At 44.3% G+C, this 24,886-nt stretch overlaps 1 protein-coding gene across 1 annotated transcript; it reads right to left on the bottom strand.

Annotated features, from left to right (window-relative positions):
- Window positions 1–8,614: 8,614 nt before the first annotated feature.
- LOC147862902 (pentatricopeptide repeat-containing protein At2g39620-like) lies at window positions 8,615–12,555 on the bottom strand. Its single transcript, XM_087320962.1, has 2 exons — window positions 12,269–12,555; window positions 8,615–12,190 (listed from the first exon to the last, which is right to left on the bottom strand). Exons 1-2 carry the CDS (start codon window positions 12,341–12,343, stop codon window positions 9,062–9,064), a joined length of 3,204 nt encoding a protein of 1,067 aa, XP_087177088.1. The 5' UTR covers window positions 12,344–12,555; the 3' UTR covers window positions 8,615–9,061.
- Window positions 12,556–24,886: the final 12,331 nt, after the last annotated feature.

Raw genomic sequence — 24,886 nt, 5'->3', positions numbered from 1 at the left:
AAAAATACATAGGAGGTTTACGTGGAAAACCCCAAACTAGGCGAAAAACCACGGCAGCCCACAGGCTGCAAACTGTCACGATGTAAGAATGTACAACAGTGAGTTCACTGAGGCAACAACCTCGTGCTCACAGATCTTCGCCACAGGCGGCGGTTACAACAGAGGCAACGACCTCTTTCTCTCTCTCTCTCTCTCTCTGTGCACAGTTACGCGCTCTCTCTATTCTTTTTCAAACAAGAATGACAACCACAACTAAAAGTTTGCCCTAAGTCATCTTTATACTAATATGACTTTTCGGCTATTTACAAATATAGTCTTGATGGACTCTCAAAAACATATTTACGAATATTTCTCTTCATCCGGTTCTCACCGGGTCTGTACCATCCGGCTCTCCGTTGCCGGGTACTCCTCATCCGGTTCATACCGGGTCTGCACCATCCGACTCTCCGTAGCCGGGTACTCCTCATCCGGTTCATACCGGGTCTGCACCATCCGGCTCTCCGTAGCCGGGTACTCCTCATCCGGTTCATACCGAGTCTGCACCATTTGGCTCTCCGTAGTCGGGTCCTCCTCATACGGTTTCGGCCTCGGTCTATCGGCCTCGGCCGAGTTTGTTCATCGGCACTGTTCTTCTCCCTTCCCATCTGGAGGGACCTATCTCCCAACACACACGGCCGATAACGGGTCAGATATGCATACCAAAGTACTGATACCCGACAAGTTGGATGCATGCCGGAAGTGGGTCGGACTAGTAAAACATCCCATGCCGGAGTGAAGGGGAAGTTTGTTAGGAAATAGGTCCCTCTGGATGGGAAGTGAGAAGAACAGTACTGATGAGCAAACTCATCCGATGCCGATAGGCCGAGGCCGAAACCGGATGACGAGTACTCGGCTACGAAGAGCCGGATGGTGCATACCTGGTGAGAACCAGATGATGAGTACCCAGCTACGGAGAGCCGGATGTTGCAGACCCGGTGAGAACCGGATGATGAGTACCCGGCAAGTGCCGGATGATGCAAGCCCGGTGAGAACCGGATGAAGAGACATATTTGTAAATATGTTTCTGAGAGTCCATCGTGGCTATATTTGTAAATAGCCGAAAAGTCATATTAGTATAAATATGACTTAGGGCAAACTTATGATGAGTGTGCTTGTCATTCTTGTTGGCGCAAGATTAGAGCGCGCAACTGTGTATAGAGAGAGTGAGAGAGAGGAAGAGGTTGTTGCCTCTGATTGTAACCGCCGCCTGTGGCGAAGATAGCAAGCTCGAGGTCGTGGCCTCGGTGCTTTCTTATTGTAAATTCTGACATAGTGATAGTTTGCGGTTTGTGGGCTGTCGTGGTTTTTCCCGAGTTTGGGTTTTCCACGTAAACATCCTATGTACTCTTCTCTCTATCGTGTTGTGTTTCATTCCCTGTTTTCTGTGTTTTATTCTAGGCTCAGTTGTGGCCGAGCGTTGTTCAAAGGGAGCGTGTAGTTCCTGTCACCCTCGAGGTTTCTTGCCGCAACGGCTCCTGCCCCCGACGAGCCCTTGTGGACCCACTCACGCCGTTTGTCGTAATGGCTGCAGACCCCTTTTACCACAGCCCAGTTGGCCGTCAGCCCATCGTGTGTCTCCAGTAGGAGACCTACTTTCTCCCTATCCCAGACGTCCACAGCTTTGACGAATAGAAGGACACGGCTCGTGTCCTGTACGGTCCTGTCTAGTGCCGAAAGACGTGTGAAGCGTTCCTCGAACTCCCGGAGGAGCGCCGACGCATTCCTCCCCTTTCCTGGGGTCTCTACCGAATCCATAAATTCCCGCTTCGATAACCGAAGCGTGTCATCAAGGCCGTACCGCTCGAGGAGCCGTGCTTCGAATTCCCCCCAGGTCTGGCATCTAGCCTACACCTCGAGCACCTCTACGTGGATGGCTGGTGTCGCTACTCAGGGAAACCCAACCAGACGCCTCTCCTCCGGGATGTCCCTCATCACCATTTCGGCCCGGTAGGCCACTAAATAACTCGTGGCGTCCTTCCCATCGAACCAGCCTATTGTGCTGACAATTGCTTCACTGGCCCCATCGAGGGCGCTCGTGCCCTCGCGAGCAGTTACTATCCGGTCGACTGTTGCCACCATGGCTTCGGCGAGCTCTGATCCCCTCATTTTCGATTCCTCTGCCGCCTTGTTTCACGTCGGGTTCACCAAATTAATGTCGTGTTGTTACGCTCTCGCGTATGAAATAAGGCGGGACCGCGGGGGCCATGAACCGAGGAGCGTGAGAGAGAAAAGGGAGAGAGATTCGCAGAAACACAGAGAGACAAAAAAAAACGAAAGAATCAATTCCTATCACAGTATAGATTACAGAGCTTGCAATGTTACAACCGGCAAACCGGTGACAGACTCAACACAGGCGAAAACACGCACTGAAATATGCAGTGGAGCCTCTACCGGAAGCACATGGGCTTTCACGTAGTAGAGGCAACCAACCTAACCCAAAATTCCTGCAGAAACAACAGCGATAGTGGAGGAGAGAGCTCGGTTCCCAATCCGACAGCACTTCGTCCTCTAAATGCGCGATCCCCACTCACCCCCCTTTCCCCTCCTTTTATAGCACAAGGAGAGAGAGCCGTTACAAACTGTTACATCACTTTTATTCTCTGTCCTTCCGAACAGAGATCCTCTTCGATCCCCTACCTAACGAATTCATGCTACATAGGATAACTACATCGCCGACTTGTACTTAACTATGTAAATACACCAAAACATGTGCCCGTGTGTAAGGGCCGGTTCACGCACACTATCCACTCATTCCTCCTAGGGACGGTTTTCTCCACGACAACGGGATCGTACCATGATTCTCATTCGTCAAATACAACGTCTCGACTCACACGAATCTTTCGAGTAGAAGGGTTGAAGCACTTGTACCCTTTTTGCTCAAGCGAGTACCCCAGGGGAATATTTTTCCACTTTTGGATCAAGCCTTTTCCTTTTCTTATCAAGAATGTGCACAAATGCAATAGAGCTGAATATCTTAATGTGAGATAGGTTTGGCTTCCTTCCAAAGTATTTCTCGGGCGGAGTGACTTCATGTACACCAGATATTGCGCATCGGTTCATCAACTAGACGGTTGTACATGCCGCTTCGGCCCAATATGACTTTAGCAAATTCTTCTCATTCACCATGGCCCTTGCTACCTCAAGTATATGTTGATTCTTCCTTTCGGCTACTCTGTTTTGTTGCGGTGTGTGCTGACACATGAACTCTTGACGGATTCCTTCTTTTCGAAGGTATGTTGTGAAGGTTTTGGAGAATTACTCTTTTCCTTCGTCTGACCGAAGCCACCAAACATGTCGGCCCATTTCTTTTTTGACTCCGTTCTTGAATTTTTGGAAGTGTGAGAACAATTCGTTCTTTTGGCGCATTGGAAATATCTAAGTGTGCCTGGAGTAGTTGTCAACGAAGGTGACATAATAGTGGCATCCATTGAATATTGTCATTTGTGCCAGTCCCCAAACATAGGAGTGGATTACATCTAAGAGACCTTTGCTCACATTTCTTTCCTTTTGAAATGAATGTCGATATTGTTTACCGAATTGGCATTGTTACAAGTATGACCATAAATTATCCCGTGGTAAGATTGTACTATAGTATTCATACAAGTGGATAAAGTGTGAGGGTTAAGCGAGAGTGTAAAGGTGGCAGGATTAGTTTAATCCTAGGAATTGAGACAACCCATTAAGGCCAAGTGTGAGCATGCCTGGGGGCCTTAGGTCTGGCTATAAATATGAGTATAGAATACCACGGTACAATCTTACAATGGGATAATTTATGGTCATGCATGTAACAAGCATGCTTCACATACTCCTTCAATCTCCTTCTCTCTTAAGGTTGGGAGTCTGATGACGACTCCTTTCGACTGCATCCCCTTGAGTTTTTGGAGATTGATGTGGCCGATTCTCTTGTGCCACAATTCTATATCCGTGTCTACCTTGAGTTGCTTTGCATACATGGTTGATTTTACCTCGTTTGAATAGAGGATGAACATTTGACCTTCTCTTCACCCTCTCGCAATAAGTCGGCCCTCCTTTTTGATGAAACAACCCTCGTGGTTGAACCAAACTTGCATACCTTACTCCGCGTTTTGGCCGACCAAGACCAATTTTTTTGTTATGATCAGAACATGCAAGACATTCTTAGTGAATGTTTTGTTACCTTCTTTCCCGAATAGAACATTGTCGACATGCCAAATTGGATGAGTGGTGTCATCCCCAGTCTCCACATAGTCGAGTCGATCAGGCATTCGCATATGACTACCAACAGTTGAGGCATATGGCACACTTCTCATCTCAGCCTTATCCTTCTCACTTCTCGGACATTGTCTAGCATTTAGCTTGCAATTTGTTGGCAGTGCAAACCCTACTGGTTTTGCTTCAAACATGTTAAATCTTTCCAAAACTTTTGTCACATACTTCTCTTGTGACAACAATAGCACATCCTTAGTTTTTTCTCAGACTATGTGCATCCCCAAGATTTGTTTAGCTGGTCCAAGATCCTTCATGGCAAACAATTTACCTAGAGCTTTCTTTAAGTTCGCAATCCTTTTAATATCTTGTCCGACTACTAACATGTCATCCACATAAACCAAGAGAATCAAGAAGTCACCTTCATTATACTTTTTGACAAAAACACAGTGATCGGCTTGTGTTTAATGGAATCCATGTTCCAACATGAAGGATTCAAACTTCTTATACCATTGACATGGAGCTTGCTTCAGACCATACAAGCTCTTCCTTAGTCAACATACCATATTCTTTTTCCCTTTCTCCACAAAAACTTCAAGTTGCTACATATAGATTTCTTCATCAAGCTTCCCATGCAAGAATGTTGATTTTACATCCAATTGCTCTATTTCTAGATTCATACTAGTTGCTATACTCAGTATAGTTCGAATGGATGTCATCTTTACGATTGGTGCAAATATCTCATCAAAGTCGACCCCCTTCTTCTGTTGAAACCCCTTTACTACAATTCGGGCTTTGTATCTGGGTGAGCTACCATCTTCCCCATTTTTTAGCTTGAAGACCTATTTGTTTCTCAGGGCTCTCTTACCTTTTAGTAGTTCTACCAAGTTGCAAGTATAATTTTCATGCAAGGAGTCCATTTCATCTTGCATTGCACTTTGCCAATTCTCCTTGTGCTCATCTACCGTGACTTTTTCATAACATTCTAGTTCATCCTCATAAGTCAATAGAACATATTGGTTGGAGTATTCAGAGAGCGCTTTCCTTTGTTTGAGTGTATATCTTCTACCTCCCATGGTCAGCTCATGTTAAGATGTGTATGTCGACTCTTCATTCGACTTGGATTCATACATGCCGATCGGTTGCTGAAGGTCGACTAACTCCGACTCATATGCTTCAGTCAATTTCTGTGGGCCGGCCGACCCCGACTCATATATATCAGTCGGTTGCTCCAAGTCAACCAATTCGGATTATGTTGTATTGACTAGTTGTCTCCTAACAGTTTATTGTGTAGAGTTGGCTAGTGCTAAGTCCATAGTGGTTGTGGTTGTGGTTGACTAGGAAGGCAATCCTGACTTCTATTGTTTCTAGTCTTCAATCATCTTGTCTTCCATAAATACAATGTCTCGACTACTCACCACTTTCTTGTCAAGTAAATCCCACAACCTGTAGCCGAATTCATCTTCAAAGCACCCTAAAAATATGCATGGCTTTAACTTGTTGTCTAGCTTTGACCTTTGGTCCTTTGCAACATGCATATATCCCAAGCATCCGAACACCTTCAAGTGATGATAAGACACATTTTTACCTGTCCACACCCGTTATGGGACATCACCATTCGACAGGGAGACTTGTTTATAAGATAGACAACTGTCAACATAGCTTCAGCCCAATCGACCTTGGAAGCTTTGCATGTGACAACATGCTCCTCACCCTTTCCATTATCATTTGATTCATTCGAGTCTCTCCAAGACCATTCAATTCAAGGGTCTTTGGCACTATATACTCGAGTTGTATGCCTAGGGTCTTCCAATAATCCTCAAATTGTCCTCCATACTCGCCACCGTTGTCTCTAGACAACCTTCAACTTCTTTCTAGACTCTCTTTCTGCTCTATCCTGAAACTAAGACCGTTAGCACTTGGTCTTTAGATTTCAGCACAAAATCCCACAACTTTTTGCTATAGTAGTCAATGAATGTCACAAAGTATTGTCCACCATGTTGTGATTGAGCATCCACGTAGCATACATCTGTGTGGACCAATTCTAGTGCACATCTCTTCTCTTTGGTGGCCTAGAGTGAAATGCAGCTCTGTTTTGTTTTCCGACTAGACAGTCCACACATTTTTCAAAATGCACCCCATTTACTTCTGGAAGAAGTTTCTTTTCAGCCAGGATATGCATGCCTCTCTCACTCATGTGACCAAGCCTCTTATGCCATAACTCACCATCTAATCCGACTACCATATTTGTTTCATCTTTACACAACTTGGCATGCATCACATATAGTGTACCCTATTTTCATGCTCGGGCTACTATGAGACTTCCCTTGCAAAACTTCCACATACCATTTTGAAAACTACCATAGTAGCCTTCATCGTCCAATCTTCCAATTGATCTCAGATTTAGTCTGACATCTAACACATGTCGTACATCCCATAATATTAACTTACAACCGGTTGATGTTATCAAACATACACTCCCAATACCAGCGATCTTGCATGCTCCATTCTCCCATCTTTACATAGCCATAGTCACTATTTGTGTAAGGCGAAAAACATTCTCTTGTGGGAGTTAGATGGAACGATGCACCGGAGTAAATCACCCAAGCGCACTCTTCATTTGCAAGGTTTACACTCGCTTGCTCGCAAATGAATAAAAGCTCTTCTTCAGTAGTAGCATTGGCTGAAGTGCTTTTCTCCTCAGATATCTTCTTGGGTTCGACATCATTGGCGACACCTTTGTCTTTCTTGAGATGTTGACAAGCCTTTTGGAAGTGTCCAGGTTTCCCACATTAGAAACATGTGAGTCTTCCATTGGACTTTGACCTGGCATGGGACTTGTCTCTATTTTGTGGACTCCTATGTTTGCTTCTACCTCTTTTAGGGTTTTGTGCCACATTCGCTTCTGATTGAGTCAGGACACCCTTGTCCTTTCTTCTTGTCTCTTTGTTCAGAATACTCTTCTTTACCACTTGTAAAGACAGGTTCTCTTCTTGGCATGAAGCACTAAGTGACACCACTAAGTTCTCCTAGTTGTCTGATAGAGTACATAGTAGTAGAAGGGCATGCAGTGCATCATGTAACGGAAACTTTGTTGTTGTAAGTTGGTTCACTAACCCCATGAAAGTGTTAATGTGCACCACAATACTTTCTCCATCTCTGTACTTTTTTCTTACAATCTTTCTCATCAGAGAGGCTTTATTGAGGGCATTTTTCCTTTCATACAAGCCTAAAAGTTTATGCCACAAGTCGTAGGCATTTGTGTCGTTAGCCACATGCTGAAGGACACTCACATCTACACTCTGTTTGATGGTTGCCACCGTCTTTTTGTTCAAGACCTTCCATTCAGACTCTAATACCTTTGTGGGTATTCTTTCCTGTCTATAACCTCATAAAGATCTTTGACTATTAGAAGATCCTCCATCTTGATCTTCCAGTCTGAGTAGTTATGTGAGTTCAGGACTATCATTCCTAGAAAGCCACTCACACCTCCTTTCATCTAGCACCTCAAGCTTTGATACCAGTTTGTTAGGTTTGGGACCGAAGATGAACATGAAAGATAGACTCAAAAACACAAAACAGAAACTTAAAGCACACAGTCCACACGATTTATGTGGAAACCCTAAAACAGGGAAACAAATTTCACTATGAGTTAAGATTACAAAGATAAATTACAAGGCTCTCTAGCTTTCTAGAGACACGACTCAAATCTCAGAAAATATTCCTTCTAGGGTTTGGGCAAGTTTCACAAAACTATGTCGTCACGTACTCACACACGCTCTTTCTCGTCTTCCTTCTGTATCTCTTGAATCACACAATAATAATCTTAAACACATTAATCTTTCCCTAGCTCCATATATATATATATATATATATATATATGAATAAGATATTATAATAATAATAATTAATTGACCGACTAGTCGATTCGATTGTCCGACCCACAAATCGACAATTTAGTCGATCCGACTATTCAGGCTTGTCTTCGACCACCCTGTTGGTCCGACTAGTCAACTCTATCTTTGATCTCTTCTCAAGTCAGCTAATTGGTCGGTTCGACTCTTTGATCCCAAAGTTCTTCACATTGGTCGACCCTCAATACAGTCGATCCGGCCGACCGACTAGAATTGGACTGCCAACTTCTCCCATTAGGAGGGACAAAATCCTAACACAATACCAACATAGAGATACAAGTCTTGCTAATATAAAGATGTCTCCTCAGCCTCAATGTGGGCACCTCAAGCCGACCCAAGGTGATTCTTGGAATGCATGAAGATGTGTTTTAGGCCATTCTTCATCTAGAGGTTGTCAAAATCGTCCATTTACTATTTTACACCATTTTCAGTTTTGTGAGAGTTTTCAATTTAGTTGTGGCCATTCACACTCTCTGTGGTACCAATATGAACATTTCCTTTTATAGATTAACCTACACGTTTCTCATGTTTCCTAGCTTGAAACTCATGTGGTGGAGGTAAGGCTAGTTTTCCACTAGATTGGTGGGAACTAAGGTTGGTGTTCGTGCATCACATAGGTTATCTTCCATTCTTATGAACTTATCACAAACTTTGGTAAATGGCCCTCATTTCTTTAGTGTAAGGAAACCATGTAATGTTTGGCCATATAATGCAGTCTTGAACAGTTCATGATTTTAACAAGTCCCTCATTCAATCCTCAACTTCACACCTATAATGGGTTAGACATTCATTGATAACACTTTTTTTTGTTTCTTTGATTTCACTGAAGAGCTTTCTGTTTTGTTTGGTGCCTTTTGCCTTGGTATGCATTCCACAAAAATTTGTTGCCCATCTTATATGCTTTTCTTGAAGGAACATTCTCCCTATGACATCTCAAAAGCAATGGCTTTTACCTTTGCATACATATACTCACTAGAAAATGAATGAATATTTTCATTACAACCAACCCAGATCTTACTTTTGTCATCCGGCCAAGGAGCATATTTCATTCTCAAGGCTTCAACCCTTTCTGCATCTCCATGCATGCCATTCGATGCAAAAATGTTAGCCATCAGAACATAAGCTACGGCACAATAATCATCCAATTGCACTGCCTGATCAAATGCCAATCTGCCAAGCATCACATTTCCCCACTTTCGACAAGCACTTAGTAGTGCAATCCAAACTGTAGGATAATCAGAAGATGGCATCACATTAATCACTTCCATGGCCTTTTCAAACTGCCCAGCACACCCATAAACCACCACCATGCAAGTATGATGTTCTAGGTTGGGTATAATACCATATGTTTTGGTCATATCTCTGAAAAGTACTTGGGCCTCCTCCAATAATCCCGAATGGCTACATGCACTTAAAACACATAGAAATGTAATCTCATCAGGAGCCAGGTTGTCACTTTGTATCTTTCTAAAACAGTTCAATGCTTCATAACCATGCCCTTTTTCAGCATACCCTGCAATTAGAGCATTCCAAGAGACCACATCTCGAATTGGAAGCCCTTCAAGAACTTGTTGTGCTAATTCAAGCTCCCCGCATTTGGCATACATATCGACCAAAGTGTTGCTTAGTACAATGTTCTTCCCAAGCAAGCCCTTATTGAAAATCTCCTCATGAATTTGTTTGCCCTTATCGATTGCCCCTGCATTGCCACAGGCCTTCAAAATGCAAATGAAAGTAACTGCATCTGGACACAGGCCATCATCACTTCGCATTCGTTTAAAACAGTCCAATGCTTCATAACATTGGCCTTGTTGGGCATGCCCTGAAATGAGTGCATTCCATGAAACTACATCTCGACTGTGAAGCTGTTCAAGCACCTTTTCTGCTTTCGCAAGGAAACCACATTTGGCATACATATCTACCAGAGCATTTCCAAGCATAATTTCCTTTTCTAACAAGCCCATCCTCAAAATCTCATTGTGAATAAGTTCTCCGTCTTCTATAGCACCAGTGTTGGCACAGGCCTTCAAGATGCAAATGAAGGTAACCACATTTGGGGAGAGATCCTCCTCTTGCATCGATTGAAAGCATTTTAGTGCTTGATGCAGTTGCCCTTGTTGGGCATACCCTGTGATTAATGCATTCCAAGGGATCACATCTCGAAATGGAAGCTCTTTGAGCACCTCTTGTGCTTTTGTTAGCAAACCACATTTTGCATACATATCCACCAATGCGGTTCCTAACACAATATCCTTCTCTAACAATTTTGTACTCATAATCTTCTCATGAATTTGCTTGCCCTTGTCTATAGCTCCAGTGCTTCCACATGCCTTCAAGATGCAAATAAAAGTAACTTTATCTGGAAAAAGACCCTCATTTTGCATGCATTCATAACAATCCAATGCTTTACAACATTGCCCCTGCTGGCCACACCCTGAAATTAATGCAGACCATGAGACAACATCCCTGATAGGAAGCTCTTCAATCACCTCTTGTGCTTTTTCTAGCCATCCACATTTGGCATACATATCCACCAACGCATTTCCAAGCATAACATCTTTTCCCAACAAGCCCCTACCCTTAATCTCATTGTGGATTTCTTTTCCTTTGTCGATGGCCCCTATGCTGCTACAAGCAGTGAGGGCACAAATGAAGGTGACCAAATCTGGAGACACGTGCTCTTGTTGCATTTGTTCAAAACAGTTCAATGCTTTGCGACCTTGACCTTGCTGAGCATACCCTGAAATTAATGCTGACCACGAGACCACATCTCGAGAAGGAAGCTCTTTGAGCACTTGTTCTGCTTTTATAAGCAAACCACATTTGACATACATATCTACTAAAGCATTGCCAAGCACAATATCTTTCTCTAGAAAGCCTTTGTCAACAATTTGTTGATGAATTGCTTTACCCTTGTCTATGGCTCCTGTGCTGCTACAAGCATTCAAGATGCAAATGAATGTAACCACATCTGGAGAGAAACCCTCATTTTGCATATCTTCAAAACAGTTCAGAGCTTCAAGACCTTGCCCCGTCTGGGAATACCCTGCAATAAGAGCTGACCAAGAGACCACATCTCGAACAGGGAGCTCTTTAAGCACTTCATGTGCTTTTGAAAGTATGCCACATTTTGCATACATATCCACCAAAGCAGTACCAAGTATGATATCCTTCACCATTAAACCACTACTCACAATCTCACCATGAATTTCTCTACCTTTACTTATGGCTCCAGTGCTTCCACATACCTTCAAAATGCATATAAATGTGACCACATCTGGAGAGAGCCCCTCACTTTGCATCTGTTCAAAGCAATTCAATGCTTCACTAAATTGCCCCTCTTGGGCATATCCTGCAATAAGTGTATTCCATGAGACCACATTTCGTATGGGAAGTCGTTCAAGCACTTTTTGTGCTTTGGGAAGCATACCACACTTGACATACATATTCACCAAAGAAGAGCCAAGCACAACATCATGTTCCAACATATCTCTATTCACAATCTCATCGTGAATTTTCTTGCCCTTGTCTATGGCTCCTAAGCTCCCACATGCCTTTAAGATGCAAATGTAAGTGACTGAATCAGGGGAGAGACCATCTTTTTGCATCTTTTCAAAACAACATAGTGCTTCATGGCATTGACCATGTTGGACATAGCCAGCAAACAATGCATTAAAAGCAACAATATTCTGAAAAGGAAGCTCTTTAAGCACATTTTGTGCTTTTTCAAGCATCCCACATTTGACATACATAGTGATCAAAGCAGTGGCCAAATATGGACTCTTTTGAAGCAAGCCTTTCTTGATAATCTCACCGTGTATTCTTGTACCAGCACAAAGATCTTTTTTCTTAGCACAGACTTTGAGTAAAGACACAAAAGCAAAGTTTTCCTTATGGTTTCCATTGCTTACATCTTGACCATGACTAGTAGTTGACAGAATGATCTTCTTGTTACTCAGCTCCTCATTGACCCAAGAAGGATTGAAAGATCCATCAATCCATAAGCATTCTAAAGTGTTTCTCTCTCTGAAGTCTGGCGAAGTAAACCTACTCTGCACCAGATTAGATTACATCAAATTAGACTGGATTAGATTAACCCTCTCTCTCTCACTCACTCACTCTCTCTCTACCTTGATGACACGTCTATCTATCCATGGAGAAGGATCCCTGAAATACTCTTTCCACAATCTGTCCATCTTTTTCATCTGGTTTTCCTCTGTTTCATCATGGAAACCTCACATTTCCCATGGTGAGGGATCCCAGAAAATACTCCACCGACACTTTCCATCTTCTTTTTCCCCTGTCTCGCGAGGGAGCCTCGAGAGAACTCCCAGTCCACAATCGGTCCACTCTTTTCATGTGCTTTTCTGCTTCTCCTCCTCCGTGTCGCCATGGGAGCCTTTCTTTCTCTGTTCTGATGAGATTCGTTTTTCTGTTTTGGGCAATGGACATATTATTAAAATTTAAAAGCTTGTTAGCTTGTGAGAGAAGTAGAGGTGATGGGTTCAAATCCTGGCATTCACACCCTAGACTTGTTCCTCCTTATCATCTATTATGTATGTATGGCTTCCTCCCCTAAGCTAAACCACGCATGCTCTACATGAGCGCGCATTTGAATTGTCAACCTCAGAGTCTCCGAAAGGAGTCTATCCTCAACACCTCATTCCTTGACTTGATTATTCGCGCCACACGCCCCATCTCAAATTATGGCATCTTTGTCTCCAACCATCTCAAACTCTCGATCGGATATGAAGTTTACATGCTCCCTTTGTCTCTCCAAAGGCCTTTCATACATATCGTGAGAAGAAGGTAGTCATGCAACACTTAAGTATTGTCATGTCGGAAAAATTAAAAAAAGGAAGGAAGCTCGAATGGGGCACCATCTTTATATGACTATTAGGTTAAGACTACCTTGGAATATTATTTCTCAAGTTGCGCATATAATTGGATATTTGAGGATGAATTGAATGTAAAATTCCTCAACCTGTGAATGTGAAGTATTCTTTAGTTTTTTGCAATGTTCCTAAATGCTTCATTTGTTCCTTGAAAGATTGAACATATTATCACTTTAAATAGAAATTGAGGAAAAGGGATGGAGTTACTAAATAATTTCTTGGGACAGAGTTAACAAAAACATTTTGGAGTTCTTTTCTCAAACTCTTCATATGTTTGTAAAAAAAAAACCATTGGCCCCATTCCATTGAAACTTCTCATTGCACTATTCTAAAGACTTTTCAAATGATGGGGACAAAGATTGCATTTTTTTTCTTTAACAGAGGAAAATATGCAAAGAGGATCCGTGCATCACATAGTCAAAGCATATAACCTTACGGTTTACATCATGTTACATAGTAGGTGGGAATTGGGTAGACGTGCACCCTTTTGGGGGACAACATCGATGAACAAGAGGTGACAATCCACCTTTGACATGTACTAACTATGTGTACCTCTTAATATTAAATTATGTGTTCTTAAGTCAATAGTTGACTTGTCGAGCTTTCAACCAAAATTCTTAATCAATAACCATTGAAAAATATTAAAAGATCACAAAAAATATATTACCAAGTCTTTTATTCCTCCACCTCCAACATCCACCCAAAAGATGTTTGAAAGACTAGGTAGGCTTAGAGAGGTCAAGGTAAGTTAGTGAGAGAGATTAAGAATGTAGAGATATTTAGGGAGGGCTAGCTTAAGGGAAGCATGATCATATGCCTCGATATCTAGTTGTATCATTACAATTTGTTGTTTGGATTCCTTTGCATAATCCACTGCTATTTGCACATTCAAAATATTATGCAAGATATCCCTTCCCTTAATAAACCCATATTGCATTGGATGGACCACAAACAACAACATGTTTTGAAGTCTATTTGCAATTACTTTGGCAAAAATATTATACAACCCACCCATTAATGATATCAGTCCATTGAGCAAAAGACATAAGAGATGCAACTTTTGGTATAAGTTTAACAAGACCAATTTTCCATGAATCAAGCATTTTACCAAATCTCCACCCTTCTTGGAATAGCATTGTTAGAGGGCCTTTGAGTTGTTGTACAATGGGTTTAAAAAACTTATTCGTAATTGTTATGTACACATAACGTTGGTGAAGGTAGGTCACTAATATTTACATAAGCGAAGGGTATGTTCACGAATATTAGCAAGGGATTAATGTGATTGGATAGAAGGAATGATGGTTGCATGCACTATTATGATCTTGACAACCAATGAATGGAGAGTCTTTTAGAAAGGCATATCTATTCAAGGGGCCTAGGAAGAGGTATAAATATGAGGCTTAGCTACCCTCATAAGGACATTACGTTGGAAGGATGTTGTCTTAGGGCGAGGCTTTCGTCACGACAATCATATTAATCTCTTCCAAGGTATTAGTCATCCTAAGCAGTATGGGACGTTGGTGGTAGGTTGGCTATGTCTAGATCATAGCTCGGGGGTGGTTGGGTGGAACGGGTCCATCTATCCAATTTATTTACCTTGTTTTTACATTACTTTGGTCTATTGATTAGTAATAGACTCTTAACAGCAATGTCATCCCAACCCGAACTTTTATCAACTGAAAAATGTGACAATACGCATTCCACCTCCTCCTCCTTTATATCCTTCTCCAAGGCAATCACGACAGGTTGCCCACCAATCTCCTTCAATGATTTAAATAACATTGATTGCACTTGTGTTATGCCATCATTTAGAGTACATGCTTGCCAAAAAAGATTCGTGAAATGTTTAACACAATTATCAACAATCACTTGTGGGTTTGTATTCAAAGTTCTATCAATCTCTACACATACCACATTCATTCTATCATGAGATGTATGCAACCTTGGTAAAACTTATGTGAATGACAGTTGTGATCATGTACTTTATTTTTCATATCCATCACCCATGATTGTTGATAACTACAAACCTCTAGAACTTGTAAAGCTTGTGACAATGTCACTTGAATATCCAACAACACATCATCAATTGGAATTTTTAACACGTTCGTGTTCACAAGTGGAAGGCTTGCGCATTCCACTTGTAGATTCTTCTTGAAAATATCCAAATATACCCTCTCTACAAAAATTGGATGCACTAGTATCACATGTTCCACAACTTGATTAGAATTTGCAAAATTAAAAAAACATGATAGGTCTCTGAGTGGAGAAAATTAGAAATTCAATTAATTTTGGATGTGTTGATAAGTTAATGCCATTATAATAAAGTTCAACAATGGCTAAATATCACACTAGTGTGCGACATGGCAAACACTTAGTTAAAGACTTATATTTTTTTGGTAAGTTTTGAAAAATATGAGGTGTACTTGTAACCATACTAATAAAATGAGTTATAATTTATACTTTGACCCATACTCGTATGTATATAATTGTGGACAATGTAAGATAGTGAACTTTAGGATAATGTGATTAAAATAACAAACCTATTAAGGCTTTCCATACTTGTACTTAAAGTTGATCTAATCTATTCCATAGTTGATGAACATGGGATCAAACTCCGAACGATAACGCTAGTGGAATAGAAGACAAAGATCCATAATAGTTTGATAATTAAGAAACACGTTCACATTCAGAAGTGGAAGGATCGCACAAAAATGGAAGGATAAGGAATATTCCCTCAAATTTTGGGGTTTAGATACTCTATTCACAAAACTTAATGATACCAATATCACATGTTCTCAAAATGTCGTTGGAAAACCTCAAAAAATCATCATTTCCTAAACTTGGAAAAACGCTAAAATTATGCTATAATTGAAATGGTACAATGTTCACTATCACTAAGAAGTCAAGAAGTAATGTATTTTGTAACAAACAATGTCTGTACAAAGCAATAATATTTCTAAACATAATTTTTATATCTTTCGAGTATTACAAACGACACTCTCTTACATTAGATACCAAAATTTCATTGAGGAGTGTAAAATTTACAAAAGTCACTCGTATCATGATCCAAAGTTGCTACTATAACTAATATACAATGCAGATTGTTCCTCGTCATCTTCGAATGTACTTATTAAGGCATTGTCTTCATCTAAAACTAGATGTTGACATTCCATGTTATGTATAGATGATCTTGTTTGCCTTCGACATGAGACCCCTTGTAGAATAGGTAATTTCTCCTTGATAATATCTATTGTAGACTTCCTGAGACGTCCAGCTTTTGTTAGTGTGAAGTTGTAAACAATAATATCTACGTCACCAATGTCTAGGCATGAAGTGCTATGAATATTTCTTTTCCTCTTTCTATTCCCCCTTGACCGTGGACATTCCATCATCTCTAAAGCATACTTGTCGGTAAAGGCATTTTTGCTTTTAGTGTTGTACCAATGCACCTTTATAGACTGGATTTGGCTTTGTTCTCATGCATCACCACATCTAAAACCTTACCAATCCAAAATTGATGTCCTAGCTCATTATCATCAGCAGGTGTAGCAATTAACATACTCACCTTCAATTCTTGCAAGTTCACTTGCCACCTTGCTTCCGCTGTTTTTGTCAGCCTGGGTCCAACATATATGTCCCTTTGTGGTGGATGGAGCAAGCTATCATTAATCACATTAGGTGCAAGAGGAGAAGTCTGAGAATTACGACACTATTGTATATTCCAGGTGAACGGTATTTGCACGGTCCAAGTACCAAGGACACAATTGTCAACAATTTGTTCTTGATCTTTAAAGAACACATCCCACCATGATGTGTCTTGTTCCCCAACGTACTTCTTTGCATTGTCAATGTGCTTGCGTTTGTCTTGCAACGCTTGCATCCAAACATCCTTTGGATTATCGGCTAGTACATTGGTGACAACTTTCTTAGTCTCAATTGGCATTTGTCCTGCTTGGTAGAACTTTCTCTTTTCAGATTCAAGGGGTTTTCTACTTGGTAACCGTCCTCGGTTGAATTGGGCTTCTATGGATGCATCAATAGCAGGTAATGTTCTATCATGGGGATGCTATGTTATGAATCAACCGTTACAATCTTTGTAAAGGCTTTCAGTTCGAGGAAGTGCCATTATTGACGTGGAATACGCGGATTAATCTCCGGCAACAACCGAAGTGTGGATCACTTGATGACAATAAAAAAAAGGAAACCACAGACTAAATGGGAATGGAGGTAAGTCGACAAAACAGAAAGAGAATACACAGGATATTAACGTGGAAAACCCTGAGAGGGAAAAACCACGGGAGTCCACAGACTCCAAACTATCACTCTATAAAGTAATACAACAGGGAGCATAGAGGCAACGACCTCTTGCTCACAATCTTCGCCTAACGACGGTTACAATAGAGACACAATCTCTGTATGTCGCTCTCTCTCTCTTTCTCACTTACGCACTGTACAGAGGTTACACCAATAACTCTATCATCATCACTATTAAGTTTGCCCTAGGTCATATTTATACTAATATGACTTTCGGGCTATTTAGAAATATAGCCCTAGTGGGCTCTCCGGAACATATTTACATATATGTCCCTTACATCCAATGAGAGGTTCTCACCGGGCTTGCAATATCCGGTTCTCACCGGGTCTTCCTTGCCGGGTACTCGGCATCCGGTTCTCACTGGGTCTTCCGTTGCCGGGTACTCCACATCCGGATTCGGATTCGGTTGAGTTGCTCATCAACACTGTTCTTCTCACTTCCCATCCGGAGGGACCTGTTTCCTAACAAACTCCCCATTCACTCCGGCATGGGATGCCTTATTAGTCCGATCTGCTTCTGACATGCATCTAGCTTGTCGGGTATCAGTACTTTGGTCACCATATCTGATCCGTTCTCGGCCGTGTGGATCTTCGTCAGCGCGAACTCTCGATCTTCTACTCGCTCCCGGATCCATTGATACCTACGCTAGATGTGCTTCGTCCTGGAATGGTACGTTGCGTTCTTAACAAGGTGGATGGCACTTTGACTGTCGCAAGAGAGCCGATATTCATCTTGCCGGATACCGAGCTCTCCGATGAAGTCCTTCATCCATAATATTTCCTTGCTGGCTTCCACAATCGCCATGTACTCCGCCTCCGTGGTTGACAACGCAACCGTCTTCTACAGCCTCGACTGCCACGAAACAACTCCCCCTTCATATGTCATTACATACCCGGATGTAGACCGGCTGGTATCCACATTAGCCGACATGTCTGAATTGGTAAAACCGTCAAGTTGAGGTTTTCCGGAGCCGAATCGGAGACACATATTCGAAGTGCCCTTCAAGTACCGGAGTATCCATTTGACCGCGTTCCAGTGCTCCTTGCCGGGATTGCTCATAAACCGGCCCACCACTCCGACTGCGTAGCCTATATCCGGTCAGGTACACACCATTGCGTACATCAAGCTCCCGACGATAGAGGCATATGGAACCTTCATCATATCAGCCTTCTCTGCTTTCATCTTCGGGCTTTGCTTACCGGATAATCTGCAGTTTGCCGGGAGTGTCATTCTGACCGGTTTCGCATATGTCATGTTGAACCGGTGAAGCACCTTTGTCACGTACTTCTCTTGTGACAACCACAATTTCTTCACTAACTGGTGAAGCACCTTTGACCGATTTCGCATCTGTCATTTTGAACCGGTGAAGCACCTTTGTCACGTACTTCTCTTGTGACAACCACAATGACTTCACTGACCGGTTCCGGAAAATATGCATCCCCAGCCTCTGTCTTGCCGGACCTAAGTCTTTCATTGAGAAGGTCCGGTTGAGAGCCTTCTTCAGCATCCGTATTTTGGCTTGGTCCCGTCCAATGATCAACATGTCGTCCACGTATAGAAGGAGTATCAGGAAGTCGCCTCCTTCGAACTTCTTCACAAACACGCAGTGATCGGCCTGCGTCTTGCGGTACCCTTGATCGGTCATGAAGGAGTCAAACTTCCGATACCATTGCCGGGGGGGCTGCTTTAACCCGTAGAGGCTCTTCTTCAACCGGCAAACCAAGTGCTCCTTCCCTTTGTCCACGAATCCTTCCGATTGCTACATGTAGATCTCCTCTTCGAGGTCGCCGTGAAGGAATGCCGTCTTCACGTCCAGCTGCTCTACCTCGAGGTCCATGCTTGCCGCTATACTCAGCACCGTCCGGATGGAAGTCATCTTTACTACCGGGGCAAATATCTCGTCAAAGTCCACGCCCTTCTTCTGCTGGAACCCCTTCACCACGATCCTGGCTTTGTATCTCGGGGGGGTGCCGGCATCTCCCGGTTTCAACTTGTACACCCACTTATTTCGGAGTGCCCGCTTTCCTTTCGGCAACTCCACCAATTCATACGTATGGTTCTCATGCAGGGAATCCATGTCATCCTGCATGGCACTTAACCATTTGCGGTTGTGGGTGTCATCCTTCGCCTCTACGAAGCTTTCTGGCTCCCCCTCATCGGTTAGCAGCACATGCTCTGCATCCGGAAATCTTCATGGGGCCCTTCTCTCTGTAAGAGGATATCTCCCGGTTTCAACTTGTACACCCACTTATTTCGGAGTGCCCGCTTTCCTTTCGGCAACTCCACCAATTCATACGTATGGTTCTCATGCAGGGAATCCATGTCATCCTGCATGGCACTTAACCATTTGCGGTTGTGGGTGTCATCCTTCGCCTCTACGAAGCTTTCTGGCTCCCCCTCATCGGTTAGCAGCACATGCTCTGCATCCGGAAATCTTCATGGGGCCCTTCTCTCTGTAAGAGGATATCTACGTCTTTGGGCTTCGGTAATCGGCTCCTCCATTTGCTCTTCATCCGAATCCCATTCAGGGTCTTGGCCGGTTTCGGTTTCGGCTTACTCTACTTCTTCCTCTGCCGGTTCGGTATCCTCACCGTAACCGGCTAGTTCCTCGAGTGCTAACCGGTCTCTTGCCGGTTGGGTCTGTTCATCATAGAATCGATCCTTACCGGTCGACTCGGAGTTCATTATCTTCTTCTTCGACTCCTAGTCGGCGAGTGTCTTGTCCTCCATGAAGATAATATCTCGACTCCGGAATACCTTCTTGTCGACCAGGTCCCACACTCGGTAGCCGAACTCATCGTCGCCGTAACCGAGGAATATGCATGGCCGGGTCCTTGGATCTAACTTTCCTCTCCGGTCCTTAGCTACATGCACGTACGCGAGACACCCGAATACCTTCAGATGCCGGTAGGACACTTCCTTACCGGTCCAGACTCTCTGTGGCGTGTCTCCATCCAAGGGTATTGAGGGTGATCTGTTTATCACATATCTCGCCGTCGACAGTGCCTCAGCCCAAAACATCTTGGGTAGTTTTGCATGCGCCATCATACTCTGGACCCTCTCCATTATGGTCCGGTTCATCCTCTCGGCCAGCCCGTTTAGTTCCGGCGTCTTCGGCACGGTAAATTCAAGCCGGATTCCCTTCGAGCGATAGTACTCCTCGAACTGCCCCCAGTATTCACCTCCGTTATCTGCTCAAACTGCCTTCAGCTTCCGGCCGGTTTCTCTTTCCACTCTCGCGTGGAGCTCTTTGAAGACGGATAACACTTGATCCTTCGTCTTCAACGCTATGGCCCACAACTTCCGGCTATGGTCATCTATGAACGTCACGAAGTACTGCGATCCAGCATGTGAGTTCGTATCCACTTGACATATATCAGTATGCACCAACTCTAGTGGTGCATTACGTCTCATCGGTGGCCTCGATCGGAAGGAGGTCCGGTTTTGTTTACCGACCAGACAATCAGTGCACTTCTCCAAGTGCACGTTCTTCACTGGAATGAGGTTGTCTTCTACAAGCCTCTTCATCCCCTTCTCGCTCATGTGGCACAGTCTCTTGTGCCACAGCTCACCGGTAGTGTCGGATGCCACGTTCACTTCTTCCGGGCATAACCGGGCATTCATCAGGTACAACGTGTTGACCTTCCGGGCCCGAGCCACAATCAGGCTCCCTTTGCTGAACTTTATAACACCGTTCCGGATGCTACCCGTGTAGCCTTCATCATCTAGCCGACCGGCTGATATCAGGTTCAGACGAATCTCCGAAACGTGTCAGACATCCTTCAGCAACAACTTGCATCCGGTTGGTGTTGTCAACCACACGTATCCTATGCCGACAATTCGGCATTTACCTTCATTCCCCATCTGGACACAACCGTGATCACCTACTGAGTAGGATGAGAAGCACTTCCGGTCCGGGGTAAGGTGGAACGACGCTCCGGAGTCGACCACCCAGGTCATCTCGTCGTTGGCAAGGTTTATCTCACTCTCCTCGGTGATGAGCATCAACTCTTCTTCACTTGCCGCGATTGTCGTCGTTCCCTTCCGATCCGTCCCCCTCCGGTCTTTACCGTTCCGGTCCGGTGACCGCTTCAAATCAGTACCATCGGTCTTTACCGAACTAGTCTGGTGTCCGCTTCGAATCGATGCCGTCCAATTCCTTGTCTTTACGGAAATGCCGACAATTCTTATGGAAGTGTCCCGGCTTGCCGCAATAGAAGCAAGTAGGCCTCCCCCTTGACTTTGACCGTGTCCCCGACTTCTCCTAGTTCTGGGGGCTACGGTTCCTTTTTCTTCCACGTTCCGATTCGGTAAGGAGTGCTTTGGAGTCTGAGCTCGTATCCTTATCTTTCCGACGCGCCTCCTCATCTATCAAGCTCGACTTCACTCTTGCTAGGGATAACCGTTTCCCTTCCGGCCCGGCGTTGCCCAAAGTGACAACCAACGTCTCCCAGTTATCCGGGAGGGAACCGAGCAGGAGTAGCGCTAGTACCTCATCGGCGAGAGGTACTTCCAATGATGTTGCCTGGTGTATCAGCCCCTGGAAGGCATTCATGTGCTCCGCCATGCTGGAGCCATCATGGTACGGGAGTCTTACTAGCTTCCGGAATACCGAAACCTGGTTAACAGCATTTTCGTTTTGAAACATAATGCCGATTTTCTCACAGAGCTCATGAGCCTTTCTCTCTTCATTGAAGTTGTTGTATAGGCTCATGTCGATGAACCACTGTATGTAAGCCGTTGTCTTCATGTGCATCACCTCCCATATCGTGGCGTCGATTTTGTCCGGTCTCTTGTCCCCAAACTGAACCGGCAACCAAACATCTTTAACCACGAGCATGCCCCTCATCTTCGACTTCCACACCGAATAGTTGGAGCCGGTGAGCTTGAACATGCCTCCCAACGAGTCGTCCATTTTCTGTGTCGTTTCGCTCTGATACCACTTTGACAGGAACTACACGCTCCCTTTGAACAACGCTCGGACACAACCGAGCCTAGAATAAAACACAGAAAACAGGGAATGAAACACAACACGATAGAGAGAAGAGTACACACGATGTTTACGTGGAAAACCAAAACTCGGGAAAAACCACGGCAGCCCACAGACCACAAACTATTACTATGTCAGAATGTACAATAAGAAAGCACCGAGGCCACGACCTCGAGCTTGCTATCTTCGTCACAGGCGGCGGTTACAATCAGAGGCAACGACCTCTTCCTCTCTCTCACTCCCTCTGTACACAGTTGCGCGCTCTAATCTTGCGCCAACAAGAATGACAACAACACTCATGATAAGTTTGCCCTAAGTCATATTTATACTAATATGACTTTTCGGCTATTTACGAATATAGCCACGATAGACTCTCAGAAACATATTGACAAATATGTCTCTTCATCCGGTTCTCACCGGGTCTGCACCATCTGGCTCTCTGTAGTCGGGTACTCGTCATCCGGTTCTCACCGGGTCTGCACCATCCGGCTCTCCGTAGCCGGGTACTCGTAATCCAGTTCTCACCGGGTCTGCACCACCCGGCTCTCTGTCGCCGGGTACTCGTCATCCGGTCACCGGGTCTGCACCATCCGGGTACTCGGCCTGTTGGCCTCGGCCGAGTTTGCTCATCAGTACTCCCATCCGGAGGGACCTATTTCCTAACAGTCTTTCATTGAGGAGGTTCGGTTGAGAGACTTCTTCAGCATCCGTATTTTGGCTTGGTCCCGTCCGACGATCAACATGTCGTCCACGTACAATCCCATCTGGAGGGACCTATTTCCTAACAGTCTTTCATTGAGGAGGTTCGGTTGAGAGACTTCTTCAGCATCCGTATTTTGGCTTGGTCCCGTCCGACGATCAACATGTCGTCCACGTACAAAAGGAGTATCAGGAAGTCGCCTCCTTCAAACTTCTTCACAAACACGCAGTGATCGGTTTGCGTTTTGTGATACCCTTGGTCGGTCATGAAGGAGTCGAACTTCCGGTACCATTATCGGGGAGCCTGCTTCAGTCCGTACAGGCTCTTCTTCAATCGGCAAACCAGGTGTTCCTTCCCTTTCTCCACGAATCCTTCCGGTTGCTGCATGTAGATCTCCTCTTTGAGGTCACCGTGAAGAAATGTCGTCTTCACATCTAGCTGCTCTACCTCGAGATCCATGCTTGCCGCTATACTGAGCACCGTCCGGATAGAAGTTATCTTTACTACCGGGGCAAATATCTCATTGAATTCCACGCCCTTCTTCTGTTGAAACCCCTTCACCACGATACTGGCGTTGTATCTCGGGGGTTTGCCGGCATCTACCGGTTTCAACTTGTACACCCACTTGTTTCGGAGTGCCCGCTTTCCTTTCGGCAACTCCACCAACTCGTACATATGGTTCCCATGTAGGGAATCCTGCATGGCACTTAACCATTTACGGTTATGGGCGTCACTTTTATCTTCCTCGAAGCTATTCGGCTCCCCCTCATCAGTCAGCAGCACATGCTCTGCATCTGGAAATCTCCGGGGGGCCCTTCTCTCTCTGAGAGGATATCTTCGTCCTTGGGCTTCGGTAACCGTCTCCTCCATTTGTTCTTCATCCGAATCCGATTCGGGGTCTTGGCCAGTTCCGGTTTCAACTTCCTCTACTTCTTCTTCTGTCGGTTCGGTGTCCACACCGTAACCGGCTGGTTCCTCGAGTGTCAACCGGCTCTTAGCTGGGTGGGTCCAAATCTCATCGAAGTTCATTATCTTCTTCTCTGACTCCCAGTCGGCAAGACTCTTGTCCTCCATGAAGATAATATCTCGGCTCCGGAATACTTTCTGGTCGACTGGGTCCCACACTCGGTAGCCGAACTCATCATCGTCGTATCCGAGGAATATGCATGGCCGGGTCTTTGGATCCAACTTTCCTCTCCGGTCCTTAGCAACATGCACGTACATGAGACACCCGAACACCTTCAAATGCCGGTAGGACACTTCCTTACCGGTCCACACCTTTTGCGGCCTGTCTCCATCCAAGGGCACTGAGGGTGATCTGTTTATCACATACGTCGTTGTCAACAGTGCCTCAGCCCAAAATGTCTTGGGTAGTTTAGCATGTGCTAGCATACTCCGAACCCTCTCCATTATGGTCTGGTTCATCCTCTCGGCCAGCCCGTTTAGTTCCGGCGTCTTCGGCACGGTAAATTCGAGCCAGATTCCCATCGAGCGACAGTACTCCTCAAACTGCCCCCGGTATTCTCCTCCATTATCTGCTCGAACCGCCTTCAGCTTCCAGCCGGTTTCTCTTTCCACTCTTGCGTGGAGCTCCTTGAAGACGGATAGCACCTGATCCTTCATCTTCAATGCTGTGGCCCACAGCTACCTGTTGTGGTCGTCTATGAACGTCACGAAGTACTGCGATCCGGCATGTGACTTCATGTCCACTTGACACACATCAGTATGCACCAACTCTAGAGGTGCATTACGTCTCATCGGTGGCCTCGATCGGAAGGAGGTCCGGTTCTGTTTACCGGCCAGACAATCAGTGCACTTCTCCAAGTGCACATTCTTCACTAGAATGAG

Source organism: Azolla caroliniana, unplaced genomic scaffold (assembly GCF_043228905.1).
Source record: "Azolla caroliniana isolate FFs.n. ecotype wild unplaced genomic scaffold, voAzoCaro1.0.p SCAF_6, whole genome shotgun sequence".
Taxonomy (NCBI): domain Eukaryota; kingdom Viridiplantae; phylum Streptophyta; class Polypodiopsida; order Salviniales; family Salviniaceae; genus Azolla; species Azolla caroliniana.
This window is presented reverse-complemented; position numbering and strand designations above follow the sequence as displayed.

Excerpts from the sequence above, each read along its gene's own strand:
- LOC147862902 (XM_087320962.1), bottom strand. The coding sequence starts at position 12,343 with ATGAAAAAGATGGACAGATTGTGGAAAGAGTATTTCAGGGATCCTTCT. Across the intron at positions 12,191-12,268 it reads TAGATAGACGTGTCATCAAG|AGTAGGTTTACTTCGCCAGA; the intron begins GTAGAGAGAGAG and ends AATCTGGTGCAG.